The sequence below is a fragment of the Hyla sarda genome, chromosome 1 (genome assembly GCF_029499605.1).
Source record: "Hyla sarda isolate aHylSar1 chromosome 1, aHylSar1.hap1, whole genome shotgun sequence".
In the NCBI taxonomy this organism is placed as follows: Eukaryota; Metazoa; Chordata; class Amphibia; order Anura; family Hylidae; genus Hyla; species Hyla sarda.
In genome coordinates this window covers 139,478,204-139,492,699 of record NC_079189.1, presented here as the reverse complement: position 1 = coordinate 139,492,699, position 14,496 = coordinate 139,478,204, and the positions used below count along the sequence as shown (strand labels likewise).

The 14,496-nt window shown below is 43.1% G+C and overlaps 1 protein-coding gene across 3 annotated transcripts in view; it reads left to right on the top strand.

Moving 5' to 3' along the window:
• RBM46 (RNA binding motif protein 46) overlaps nt 1-2,387 on the top strand; it is a 111,056-nt gene extending 108,669 nt beyond the window's left edge. For all 3 annotated transcript variants that reach the window (XM_056562187.1, XM_056562194.1, XM_056562177.1), the window contains exon 5: nt 1,917-2,387. In XM_056562187.1, the coding sequence (XP_056418162.1) occupies nt 1,917-2,098 (182 nt within the window). In that variant the 3' untranslated portion in view covers nt 2,099-2,387. The remainder of the gene's footprint in view (nt 1-1,916) is intronic.
• The last annotated feature ends 12,109 nt before the right edge of the window (nt 2,388-14,496 follow it).

The following is a 14,496-nucleotide window of genomic DNA, read 5'->3' as shown; positions in this document are numbered from 1 at the left end:
TTCAAGAATTGTTCGGTACCGGCACAGTACAGGCATAGGTTCTCCATGCGGCGTTGTGTCCTCTCTTGAGGTGTCAAGCGAGACCGGTCAACTTGCATAGCCTCCACGGCGGGAGGCACAGGAACGGATTGCAGAGGACCAGAGGAGAGAGGAGCCGGGGAGAGAAACCGCCTCGTGCGAACAAAGTCCATATCCTGGCGGAGCTCCTGACGCCTTTCGGAAAAACGCATGTCAATGCGGGTAGCAAGATGAATAAGTTCATGCAGGTTAGCAGGAATTTCTCTAATGTTGCTGGATAGGCCTTTTTTAAAGGTCGCGCAGAGGGCCTCATTATTCCAGGATAATTCGGAGGCAAGAGTACGGAATTGGATGGCGTACTCGCCAATAGAAGAATTACCCTGGACTAGGTTCAGCAGGGCAGTCTCAGCAGAAGAGGCTCGGGCAGGTTCCTCAAAGACACTTCGGATCTCCGTGAAGAAGGAGTGTACAGAGGCAGTGACAGGGTCATTGCGGTCCCAGAGCGGTGTGGCCCATGACAGAGCTTTCCCAGACAGAAGGCTGACTACGAAAGCCACCTTAGACCTTTCAGTTGGAAACTGGTCCGACATCATCTCCAAGTGCAGGGAACATTGCGAAAGAAAGCCACGGAAAAACTTAGAGTCCCCATCAAATTTATCCGGCAAGGATAATCGTAAGCCGGAAGCGGCCACTCGCTGCGGAGGAGGTGCAGGAGCTGGCGGAGGAGATTGTTGCTGGAGCTGTGGTAATAGCTGCTGTAGCATCACGGTCAGTTGAGACAGCTGGTGACCTTGTTGCGCTATCTGTTGCGACTGCTGGGCGACCACCGTGGTGAGGTCGGCGACAACTGGCAGTGGGACTTCAGCGGGATCCATGGCCGGATCTACTGTCACGATTCGGCTGGCAGGAGGTGGATCCTCTGTGCCAGAGAGGGATTGGCGTGGACCGTGCTGGTGGACCGGTTCTAAGTTGCTACTGGTATTCACCAGAGCCCGCCGCAAAGCGGGATGGTCTTGCAGCGGCGGTAGCAACCAGGTCGTATCCACCAGCAACGGCTCAACCTCTCTGACTGCTGAAGATAGGCGCGGTACAAGGGAGTAGACAAGAGCAAGGTCGGACGTAGCAGAAGGTCAGGGCAGGCAGCAAGGATCGTAGTCAGGGGCAACAGCAGGAGGTCTGGAACACAGGCTAGGAACACACAAGGGAACGCTTTCACTGGCACAATGGCAACAAGATCCGGCGAGGGAGTGCAGGGGAAGTGAGGTATAAATAGGGAGTGCACAGGTGAGAATACTGATTAGGCCTGCTGCGCCAATCAGTGGCGCAGCGGCCCTTTAAATGGCAGAGACCCGGCGCGCGCGCGCCCTAAGGAGCGGGGCCGCGCGCGCCGGGACAACACAGACGGGGAACGGGTCAGGTACGGGAGCCGAGATGCGCATCGCGAGCGGGCGCGTCCCGCATCGCGAATCGCATCCCGGCTGGGAGTAATATCGCAGCGCACTCGGTCAGCAGGTCTGACCGGGGCGCTGCGAATGAGAGAACGCTGCGAGCGCTCCGGGGAGGAGCGGGGACCCGGAGCGCTCGGCGTAACAAGTACTCCTTTGAAGGGGTGTTTCGGGGTTCTTAACTAATCTCTTATCAATAGGAACACCTAGACCCCAATCAATAAAAACTTTTGACATGTCTCTAGGTCCTTTGTTAAAAAAAAATGTGATCATTATTTGATCAGTGGGGGCATAACTCCATTCACAGCTCTTTGAAGAAGTTGTGGTGAGCTCTACTTCCTCTTTATTGTTTTCCTATGCTCGTCAATGCAGTGCTGGAATATTGTATTGCAGCATTGTCTTGTTTACTTTTTATTTTAATCATTATTGTAAGTTATTTTCTCTTGATTTCAGGCTACAGCTTTCATCACAACTTTCTGACTTCTGGGAGTGATGGACAGCCACCTTTATCGCCAAATGTGAAGTTTACATCCAGGCCTTCTAACTCTAGTCATTTGTTGTCACCGTCATTTTCCGTTGCAAATGGAAACCACATGGAGCAAAGATTTCTTTTCCCTAGTCCATCTTATTTCTAAATCAGTATTGCATTTCTGAACTTTTTCAGTGTTTCTGTTAGCATAATTTATTGTTAGGTTTTTAATTAGTTTTCATCATTGCTTTAGCTTAAAATGATCATATTTACACTGTTATTCTTAAATGAAAACTTACAGCGGGTTCATCCGCACTAAACCCAATACATGGGGTTATAGTGCAGGTGAACTACAATATAATGAATCTGTTACAACACAATCCTTCCTTATCCACCAAGGATTTTTAAATCTGGGGATCTTGAAATATGAATTAAAGGGAAATTGACAGCAGGTTCACCCAATACACAGGGTTATAGTGCGGTTGAAGCGGATTACAATGAGGTATCACTTACCCCGATCCACAGTCCGGAGATACCTTTTGTATTAGCCGACATTGAGAATCTAAAAATAGCTGACTTTGCATAATTGAGGTGGAACCCAGCATACCCAGCTTCCATCCCCTTTGCACCGATTTGCCCAGGAGGGTTGGAGGCAGGCAAGCTAGGTATGCCGGGTCCCGTCTCCATTGCGCAAAGCTGGCCATTTCTAGATCAGCAGTCCCGGCTAATACAGTGGGTATCTCCGGACCGCGGATCTGGATAAGTGATATCTAGTTGTAATCCGGTTCACCTGCACTATAACCCTGTGTATTGAGTGAACCCCTTTGTCAATTTCCCTTTAATTCATTCTTCAAGATCCCCAGATTCCTGTTTTTCCAAGTTGTAAGGCTCTGTTCACACTGGTATGTTAAGGTATGTATTTTAAGCATCCTTGGTGGATAAAAAAGTGCTGTTTTGTGACAGATACAGTTGACTTATGATGGGCGTGTCATGTTTCATTTTTTATACATTTTTTACTTTATTATTTAATAGTGTAGAAGAGCTTAGTATACTGCGCTATTCTAGCCACCAGTGTAATCCAAGCCTAAGTTAAGTAATCTAAGAGCTGGTGTCCCAACAGTCAGGTGCTATTGTACATTTTTGAGGTGCCATGGATCCATATCTCTGGATAATATATACCATTACATGTTTTTTTTTTTTTTGTTTTTTTTTTAATCATTTTAAATTAGGCTTATGCACAAAATGCATACATCACCGAGGTCTAAAATGGGCCGATGAGAAATGAAAACTTACATTGTAACACATTTCAAGGTATTTATAATGGAAGGCACATTTCCACTTGGATTTTTCATGCTAGTTATACAGTCTTGAAGGGATCAAATAAGGCTGCTTCCACACTATAAAGTTCCTCCGTTTTAAAGACCCGTTATAATGTCCCTTTAAGAAAACCCTTAAAAACGGCCGTTACAAAATCCCATACGGCCGTTACAAAATCCTATTATAGTCTATGGGATTTTTACATTGTCTGTTTTAACCCTTCATAGCCCGTTAACAGACGTTATTTTGAGAAAAATAGTGCATGTAACGTTTTTTCTCCCATCACAAATAATGTCAGTTATTCATAACGGGTTATGACAGGTTAAAACAGATAATGGAAAAATCCCATAGACTTTAATGGGATTTTGTAATGGCCTTATGGGATTTTGTAATGGCCGTTTTTAAGGGTTTTCATAACGGACATTATAACGGGTCTTTAAAACGGAGGAACTTTATAGTGTGAAAGCAGCCTAACAAAAAGCTTGAGAATAAAAAATGCTTTGAGTTTTAAAAATCTATTGTTTTGCTGCAGAATATCACATCATTTTTTCAAGAGCATTAGACATTAATACTATGATATTTCCTTTAAGGGGCATATATAAACAAAAAATGTTTATATATGCCTGGTAGTAGTGTAAAAATAATAAGGAATACTCACCTACCCAAACCCCGCAGCTGCCATGCCAGTGCTCCCATTTACCTTTTGTCACCGCTACTTTCTGGTGATGCTTCATCCCCTCAGGATCTGCTCTGCTCAGCCAATCACTGGCTGCCATTGTGTGCCTCTTCAGTCAGGGATTGGCTAAGTTGGCACTTCTTGCAGTGGCAAAGCATCACCAGTAAGTAGAAGAGACTAGCTGGAAACAGGAGTATCAGCAGGGCAGCATCGGGCTGAGAAGGTAGGTCAGTATTACTTTATTATTTATGCACACCCCGAGGTATAAAAATGCTAAAACGTTTTAACACCTGGGAAACCCGTTTAATACTTGAGCACACATATACTTACATAAAGCAAACAAGCTTAAAGGAGAACTCCGGAATATAAAAATTGTTGCCCATACTGCCGGCAGTAAAAAAATAAAGATGTACATACCTTCCTCCGCTCCCCCGGGGCCTCCGGTAACCGGCTCCGGTCTCCGCCGTGATCCACTTCCTGGTTGCGGGTGGTCGGATGAATCATACTGCGCTCAGCCAATCACCTGCCGCGGCAAAGTCAGACTTGGCCGGCGATAGGCTGAGCGGCAGTGTGAAAACGCTTCAGGACACAAAATTCTTCACTACACCGGCACCTGCGGCCGGGGCCGAAAACATCACACTGCCGCTCAGCCTATTGCCGGCCGAGTCTGACTGCGCTGCGGCTGGTGATTGGCTGAGCGCAGTATGATTCATCCGACCACCGGCAACCAGGAAGTGGATCGCGGCGGAGACCGGAGCCGGTTACCGGAGGCCCCGGGGAAGCGGAGGAAGGTATGTACATCTTTATTTTTTTACTGCCGGCAGTATGAGGGACAATTTTTATGGTCTGGAGTTCTCCTTTAAAGGCAATATGTCAGCAGTTTTGAGGCGTGCAGTCTCGGTCATGAAAAATATGTTTTGCATTTCTTGGCTGCCACTACAGCAAGTACCCTAAAACAGGCCCTTTATGGTAAAAAGGTTGTTGTTAAGCCAAAAAACATGTCACCTATCCATGAGTTAAAAGATAAGTGTCTGATCGTGGTTTCCGCATGCAGTGAAGCGGTAGACAACACATCATCTGTTCATTTCTATGATAAGGCCAGAGATATCTCACTCGGATATCTTCGGTGCTCCCGTAGAAATCATTTGATGACGTGTTGTCTGCAGCATCATGGCCAGTGGAGAGCCTGGGATGCATTTTGGAGATCACAAGGGTCCCAACGGATAGGGAATACATTTTTGGGGGCTGGACAACCCATTAAGGGTGCAGAATTCTCTGCATTGAGTGAGTGCTTTACCAGCCCCTCCTCTCAGCTCTAAGTAATGGCTCTAGTAATCTCCTATTTGAATGCTAGAAATGCCACTCAAAGCTGACAGGGTATGATGACACTCCTCTCATCTTCTGTATAGTGCTGCCGGTGGACAGATTCTCTTAGCACTTCTTTTATCATCTCAAGTGTTGTCAGTCTACACTTCTAATCTTCTCTATTCTATATGAAATAACAGGCTATTCTATATTACGGAGAAGTATGAATAAAGGGGGACTTGGACACGTGCCCGTTGATGTTTTGCAGAATAACAGAGCTAATCTGTATGAAAAATCAACTTTGTCCTTCCATAAACAATTATATCACAGAAATTTTAAATGGAACTGGTCATTATGTATTTTTTAAGTTTCCCTTAATAAAAGTTGTATATTATTATCAGATATAATTTACAGTTATTAGAAAGCATATTAGTTTACAGATGTTGTCCCACTATTAACAATTATTTCTCTTTTCAACTGCTTGGAATCCAGTGATCTTGAGAACGGGGTACTGGGTCACCCAACCAGTATTGAGCAGCAATTACACATGTACACTGTTGCTCCATTCACTGTCTATCGGAGCTGCGAGATAGCCTCTACATTTCAATGGGAGACTTTTGAGCCTTGCAACCTTTGTCACAACAAAAGAGCCTGTGTAACCCTATTCATTGTTTCTGTAGAACATCTTGAAATGTAAAGGTGCATTATCACTTACATAATTCACTGTGGGTATTATTACAGCTACCTTAAAGGGGTTCTCTGGTGGAAAACATTTTTTTTTTTTTTTAAATCAACTGGTGCCAAAAAGTTAAACAGATTTGTAAATGACTTCTATTAAAAATCTTCCTTCCAGTACTTATTAGTGGCTGTATACTAGAGAGGAAATTCTGTCTGTCCACAGTGCTCTCTGCTGACACCTCTGTCCATTTTAGGAACTGTCCAGAGCAGCATATGTTTGCTATGTGGATTTTCTCCTGCTCTGGTCAGTTCCTGACGTGGACAGAGGTGTCTGCAGAGAGCACTGTGGACAGACAGATAAGAAATCCTCTGTAGTATACAGCCGCTTATAAGTACTGGAAGGATTAAGATTTTTTTATACAAATCTGTTTACATTTCTGGCACCAGTTGATTTAAAAAAAAAAATGTTTCAACCGGAGTACCCCTATAATTGTGCCAACCTAGGTACTTGCTCTAGAGTGCCCTATGGGAAATATGTTTGTTCTATAAAGTGCCTGAACCCTACTTACTTCCTTTCAAAGGATTTTATTTCTGGAAAACCCTGATTCATCAATCTGACGGAAACCAAAACTGCCTGGTTTTGCCCATAACAACCAATCACAGCTCAGCTTTCACAGTATCAGAGCTTGGTAAGACATAAAAGCTGAGCTGTGATTGGTTGCTATGGGTAAAGCCAGACTGATTTGTTTTCAGGCAGATTGATAAATCTGGGCCAGTGAGGCTTATTTGCTGCTGCAAAAAAAAAAATCTGGCTTAAATTGTATTATAAATTAAGGTGTAAAATGTGTTTAAAGTTATAATACCACATGAACCACTTTATTTTTTGTTAGGTCCGAATGGGCACTGTCAAATTTTAAAAACTTTTTATATGTTGTACAACTTGGCAAAACATTAACCCTTCTAGTATACTTCATAAGAAAATTGTACTTCCTTTTTATAGAAATCATGGCTTATAAAATCATGGCTTTGTCCAAGCTGAAGCACAGGCATGGACAAAGTCCAGTAAGTGAGAATGGCCTGGCACTCCTCTGTGCTCTCTCCCCTCTGATAGGACTCCTCTGTGCTCTCTCCTGTCTGATAGTACTCCGCTGTGCTCTCTCCTATCTGATTGGACTCCTCTGTGCTCTCTCCTGTCTGATAGTACTCCTTTGTGCTCTCTCCTGTCTGATAGTACTCCTTTGTGCTCTCCCCTGTCTGATAGTACTCCTCTGTGCTCTCTCCTGTCTGATAGCACTCCTCTGTGCTCTCTCCTGTCTGATAGCACTCCTCTGTGCTCTCTCCTGTCTGATAGCACTCCTCTGTGTTCTGTCTCCTGTCTGATAGTACTCCTATGTGCTCTCTCCTATCTGATAGTACTCCTCTGTGCTCTCTCCTGTCTGATAGCACTCCTCTGTGCTCTCTCCTGTCAGATAGGACTCGTCTGTACTCTCTCTTATCTGATAGCACTCCTCTGTGCTCTCTCCTGTCTGATAGTACTCCTCTGTGTTCTCTTTTGTCTGATAGCCCTCCTCTGTCCTCTCTCCTGTCTGATAGGACTCCTCTGTGCTCTCCTGTCTGATAGGACTCCACTGTGCTCTCTTCTGTCCTATCAGACAAAGGAGTGCTAGCCCACCCTCACATACTGTCCATGCCTGTGCTTCAGTTTGGACAAAGCCATGATTTTATCAGCCATGATTTCTATAAAAAGGAAATACAATTTTCTTATGAAGTATATTAGGAAGGTTAATGGTTTTGCCAGAATGTACAAATTATAAAAAGTTTTTGTATCTGACAGTGCTTATTTAAAGGGGTACTTCAGTGGAAAACATTTTTTTTTAAATCAATTGATGCCAGAAAGTTAAAAAGATTTGTAAATTACTTATATTGAAAAATCTTAATCCGTCCAGTACTTATCAGCTGCTATATAATACAGAGTAAGTTCTTTTCTTTTTGAATTTCTTTTCTCTCTGTCCATGGTGCTCTCCGCTGACTCCTCTGTCGGTGTCAGGAACTGTCCGGAGCAGGATAGGTTTGCTATGGGGAATTGTTCCTGCTCTGGACAGTTCTTGACATGGACAGAGGTGTCAGCAGAGAGCATGGTGGACAGACAGAAAAGAAATGATAAAACAAAGAAACTTCCTCAAATTTAAAAATCTGTTTAACTTCCTGGCACCAGTTGATTTAAAAAAATAAATAAATAAAAAAAAGGGTTTCCACCGGAGTACCCCTTTAAGTTACACTGCTTAAATAGAAGACAGAATTAGTAAGGTTGCCCCAATATCCTGAACCTGTTTATATACATTAGATTGTTCCCTCTGATATAACATGTCTGTTGGCAGCACAACAGCCCATTAGTGGCAGATCTTTGACCAACATAAGGAATACTTGATTTATATGACCCTTTTTTCAGAATGGGTGGAAGATTTACATTTTTAGAGGTCTCTTGACAAGATTCATACACTGTTAAAAAAAATCATCGGAGGGCCAGAACTCATACTGCTTTTTTCAGAATAATTAGCATTTTTGGTGATTTCTGCTTGCAAAATTGTACTTTTTACAGATGCTACTTTTCAATAACATTAAACATATATTTAACATGTACCAAAATACCAGCATTTTATTTTGGGCACTGTTAAAAATATTGCCTTTTACATTGTAATATGTAAATGTTAGAGTAGTAGGTTTTGAATGTGTTTTGGTGTTTAAATCATGTGGTAAGTGTTGTTGGTATTAAATAGAGTACTTACCATACTTTTGTGAGAAGAGTGATTGTTACAACCACTGTATGAGGATTCTTATATACAACACTAGCTGAGTACCTGGTGTTGCCTGGTCTTCTTACCTAAACTTTGCGGGAGAGGAAAAGCAACAATGGCGCTCTGTTTTCATATCCCAACCTCATATCTCGTCCTCATATACTGTCCCCATATCCTGTTCTCATACACCGACCTAATTACCCATCACAACAGTAACTGTTCTCTGCACTTGCCTTCCAGTCGGCGGAATGTTTAAAAGTCCCTGGCAGCACGAGACTAATTTTAAAGTCTCTGCAGCCCAAGACTAATGTGATCAGATGTACCGGAAGTCCCAGATCAGTTCAGTGTGAGATGGGCTGTGATTGGGTGAGGCAGCACACAAACATCAGCTATTGAAACTGAACTCAGCATGTGTCAGCTCTGCCCTGCAGCTGCTAAACGAAGCAGAAATATTCAGCACAATATTCAACATGATATTCAGCACTATGCTCAGCTCAAAAGGGAAAGGGAGCTGAAATATTCAGCTCTATACACTTTGCTGAGCTAAGGTCCCACCTGCATTTCCTGACTTTTTTTGTCTGCCCGGCTGCTGCAGGAAGCAATCTGCAAGCAGGACTGCAGGCAGGACCAGAAGGAGGGCCCCGGTGGCAAAACCTTTGGGGGTAAATTAACACATACAGTTACAAAATGTTATTAAGTATAGAAAAGTAATTTGGCTTATCTATAATATATTTTCAGTATTGCTACTAGAGGTGAGCGAACTTACAGTAAATTTGATTCGTCACGAACTTCTCGGCAGTTGATGACTTTTCCTGCATAAATTAGTTCAGCTTTCCGGTGCTCCGGTGGGCTGGAAAAGGTGGATACAGTCCTAGGAGACTTTCCTAGGAATGTATCCACCTTTTCCAGCCCACCGGAGCACCTGAAGGCTGAACTAATTTACGCAGGAAAAGTCATCAACTGCCGAGCCGAGAAGTTCGTGATGAATCAAATTTACTGTAAGTTTGCTCATCTCTAATTGCTACCAACAGATAATATATATAGATATATATACATATATATATATATATATATATATATATATATATATATACTTTCATTTGGCAGTCAGTAAAACATCTCCTTTCCTTAAACTATATTGTATAAAATATATACAGTATATGCCTATTGCTAAATGTTTAAATGGGCACTGTCAGATACAAAAACTTTTGATATGTTGAAAAGCATGCAAAACCAATAGGTTTTACAATTGCTTTCATTAGAAAATTTTCGGTATTTCATAATGAAAAAGCCAGTCAAACAACTGCCTCTCTGTCTGCTTGGACACATACTAGTCCTGCTGTGTCCATGCATCATCACCTATGTCATGGACACACTTCCTTGATTGACAGCTGTGAGTGCAGGACTCACAGCTGGAAGAAAAATCCTCCCACTGTCAGCTTGTGTCCTGCTACTGTCAGTGAGGACACGCTGGGAGTTGTACTTTTGCTAATGCTAGGGGAGATGTGAGCAGACAGCATACTAAGGGAGGGGGCGGAGACCTGCACAGTGAGGCCACTCCCCCTCAGGCAAACTAAAAGCCTTCTCTGTACACACATTGAAACAAGTGCTAATATGGGCATACCCTGAAGGCACATCAGCACACTATTATGAGTATGGGCCATTGTGGTTGTGGTGATACCAATTATATGTACATCCTGAGCCCTTAATGACGTAGTATAGAGTCTATGGTTCTACGTAGCCCACCAGGTAACAAATCAAATAAATCATCCAGCATAAGGCATAAACCCACAGGGGAGACTTGTGCTCTGGATGTGCCTTAAACGTAACCTTTACTAATTATAGTTAAAATGCAAAAATATTACACTTGTGGTAAAGTGATAGGAGTGATTCATTGCGGTCTTCCAAATAGAGTGATAGGACACAAACTGGGTTTTGCAGGGCCCAGCCAACCCATAAGTGCCACATGAGAGATAAAGATGATCTATACCACTTAATACACAAAAGTACCACCAACGCGTTTCTGCCACCAGATTTTATGATGACGTCATCAGGGAGGTACAAAAGATCAGTACCGAAAAGACCATTGCCGCAATTATAAAAAAAAAAAATATATGATCGTGACCATGAGGATCTGCAATAAAAATTGTCTCTGATCCATATATATATGTTACATATAGGCAAATGAGGGCATGAATTACATAGTATTAAGGTCCTGTGAGAGAAAAGCACATTTCCTAATGGTCACATATATTCCATTCAGATGCCGTTAAAATCCACCTGAAAAAGAAACAAAAATATTTCCATTTACTTAAAATGGGGTGGGGTGGGGCTTGTAGCCTCTCTCCCTCCTCCCATTGTATGTGTGCTCAGTCACACTGGAGGTAACTGGGAGCAGGCTGCATGTTGGCCTAGTGCTGCTGTATTTGCCCACTGGCCCATGTTTTTTGCTTTTCACGCACAGGTAGGTTAGCGTTAGGTCCCGTGCCATTTGAGAAACCTTGGCGTTGGTGTGCGGGCTCTGGTGTGTCCTTCATATAAGGATACACTGGCGAATGTCTCAATTTTAACATCAGTGTTGAGGGATTAGCCAATGTCATTGTATACATCTACCACAGTAGTGCACCTAAATTTCTGTATTGTATTATTCTAATTGTTACACATCCACACTATTTATCTGGTGTAGGATTCTATTGTGGCACTTGTAGTCCGCTGCAGGCATCCTCCATTGTATGCATTTTTATGCTGGGGATCGCCCCTAGCAACGGACTACAAGGGCAGGATCTGCTCCCCCAGTATAAATGCACAACTGCATTTGGGGTTGAGCATCTCCAGCCATTTGAGACCACATTTTTGGTTGTTGTTTAAAAATGTATACTTGGAGGTGTGTAAACTCCATATGTTAATGCACCTTGAACATTTTCCAGGCAGCATTAAGGTTGCACCTGTGAGGCCATGCACCTATATCAGCCAACTTGGGTGGGGATTGTAGCCTTTCTCCCTCCTCCCATTGTATGTGTGCTCAGTCACGCTGGAGGTAACTGGGAGCAGGCTGCATGTTGGCCTAGTGCTGCTGTAATTGCCCACTGGCCCCTGGTTTTTGCTTTTTACGCACAGGTTGGTTAGCGTTAGGTCCCGTGCCACTTGAGAAACCTTGGCGTTGGTGTGCGGGCTCTGGTGTGTCCTTCATATAAGGATACACTGGCGAATGTCTCAATTTTAACATCAGTGTTGAGGGATAGCCAATGTCATTGTATACATCTACCGCAGTAGTGCACCTAAATTTCTGTATTGTATCATTCACTTAAAATGACCTGTGAAGAGAAACCCAGCATAGATCAATACAATGACAACTCTTTAGAACTCACTGTTCTGCAGATCAGCAAGGAGACCGGGAGGTGAGACCTGCAGGGAGCTGGAGTTCACTGGCTCACTCGCGGAATGCCACGAGGTCGTGGCGTCTGACCTCACTTCCCTCTGATCAGCGAGGTATAACGCACCTGTCTACTCCCACCGTATGATGCAGAGGGGGGGGGTGTTTGAGCGGGAATCAATCGCTCAACCCGGCGCTCACTGGGGATCGCAGTACAGAAGGAGTGTTAATGAATGCATGTAAATTGCTTTGTAGAAGGTAAATATACACCGAACAAAGAAACATGGCACGGGGTGTGATGGCTCATAAAATGAATATACAAGTAAAGGTATCATTGTGATGTGACTGGTAGCAAGTATAACTTGGAGAAAATTATGGACAGTAAATAGCGGTCAACAGTTTACCTAAGCGAAAGTTTATAAGAGAGCTATATAGTAGCCAATCTTGAGTGAACTCCAATTCTGGTATAGGACAATAATCTTACAAGAGCAATATAGTATAATGATAGCATATGTAGTCAAAACTAATGAGCAGTAAGCAAAGGGAGCAAAACATGTAGTCAGAGCTCATGAAAAATGAATGAGCCAGGAGACACTGGGAGGGCTGTCACCCAATTGGGGGGGCGGGACTAATAAAGCAGGGGGTGGGAGATAGACAGGGCTCTATGGGCCGCTACCCTATCCCTAGGACACCCTAAAATTGTATAATAAATTCTGGTGGTAGAAACACGTTTTTGGTACTTTTGTGTATATTGAGTGGTATAGATCATCTCTATCTCTTATGTGGCAATTCTGGAGTGGCTGGGCCCTACAGAACCCATTTTGTGTCCTAGCACTCTATTTGGAAGCCCACAATTAATCACTCCTATCATTTTACCACGAGTGTAATATTTTTGCATTTTAAACCCTTAAGGACTCAAACAATTAAATTTTTACGTTTTCTTTTTTTTCTTCCTCGCCTTCAAAAAAATCGTAGCTCTTTTATATTTTCATCCACAGACTAGTATGAGGGCTTTTTTTTTGTGCGACCAGTTGTCCATTGTAATGCCATCACTCACTTTACCATAAAATGTATGGCGCTACCAAAAAAATACTATTTGTGTGGAGAAATTAAAAAGAAAACCTAAATTTTGGAAGGTTTTGTTTTCACGCCGTACAATTTACGGTAGAAATGACATGTGTTCTTTATTCTTTGGGTCAATACGATTAAAATGATACCCATGATCACTGGGATCACTGCGGCAGCGCTGCGGGCGATCCGATCATCCATTTTAGTGACCGCAATGCTGCAGATGCCGTGATCTGTATTGATCACGGCATCTGAGGGGTTAATGGCGGACATCAGCGTGATTGCGGATGTTGGCCATTACCAGCGGGTCCCTGGCTGCTATCAGCAGCCGGGACCTGCCGCGCATGATCCGGCATCATTCTGACAATTGCGGTTATGCATAGAACATAAATGTATGTCCTGGTGCGTTAAGTACCACCTCATAAGACGTACATTAAGGGGTTAACTATAATTAGTAAAGGTTAAGTTTTAGGCACATCCCGAGCACGTCTCCCCTATTTGCTTATGCCTTATGCTGGATGATTTATTTGATGTTACCTGGTCGTCTACGTAGAACCATAGAGACTATACTACGGCTCTTGTTATTATTTTGAAGTCGTGTTTTATGGCAGGTTTTCTAAACATTGCTCTGGACACTAACAATTGGTTAACGGAGGCACGTGATGCGTTCTCTGAAAAAAATTATGTACAGCCAAAATGTACATCCTCTATGCGAACAACATTCGAATTGACAAACTTGCATAAACAACATATTACTTCCTTTTCAAAATTCAAGGTTTTGAAAGCTGTATCAAAAACAATATAGTTCCTCTGGGTCTACAGGTCCCCATTTTACCCTCTGTCAGATTGAGAACCACCTCTGTGCTAACCAAGTGGAGGCAGAGGCAACGAACTGTTCCCTAAAATTTATAAATATTCTGTTGAAGGAGGAAAGGAAGAACTTAGATAATATCTCTACTAGGTTACAAGAACAAAAGGAAGTAGTTCTCAGTTTTAAGACAGATCCAGAATTTGTAAATTGAGAAACAATTACAGAACCAAGTGGAAAAATACCAGTATTAACTTAAACTGAGAAAACACGCGCAATTCATAAGAGATCTTGGTGACTTTAGGGAGAACAGAGTTTATAGTGTACTGGAGAAGGACCTCACACTGAGGGACACTGAAACTGACATTTCATCCTCTGATACAGTTCACTCTGAAGTGGGATCATCAGGTCTTAAGGGGGGTGCCAACAAAAGGACTGGAAGGAACAGATGTGGTAGAAGGGCGGCCTAGAGGAGCCTATAATAACCAGGCCACAACATGTGGTGGTGCCACCTCTTCCTCCCCTTTTTTAGATGGTAGCCAGA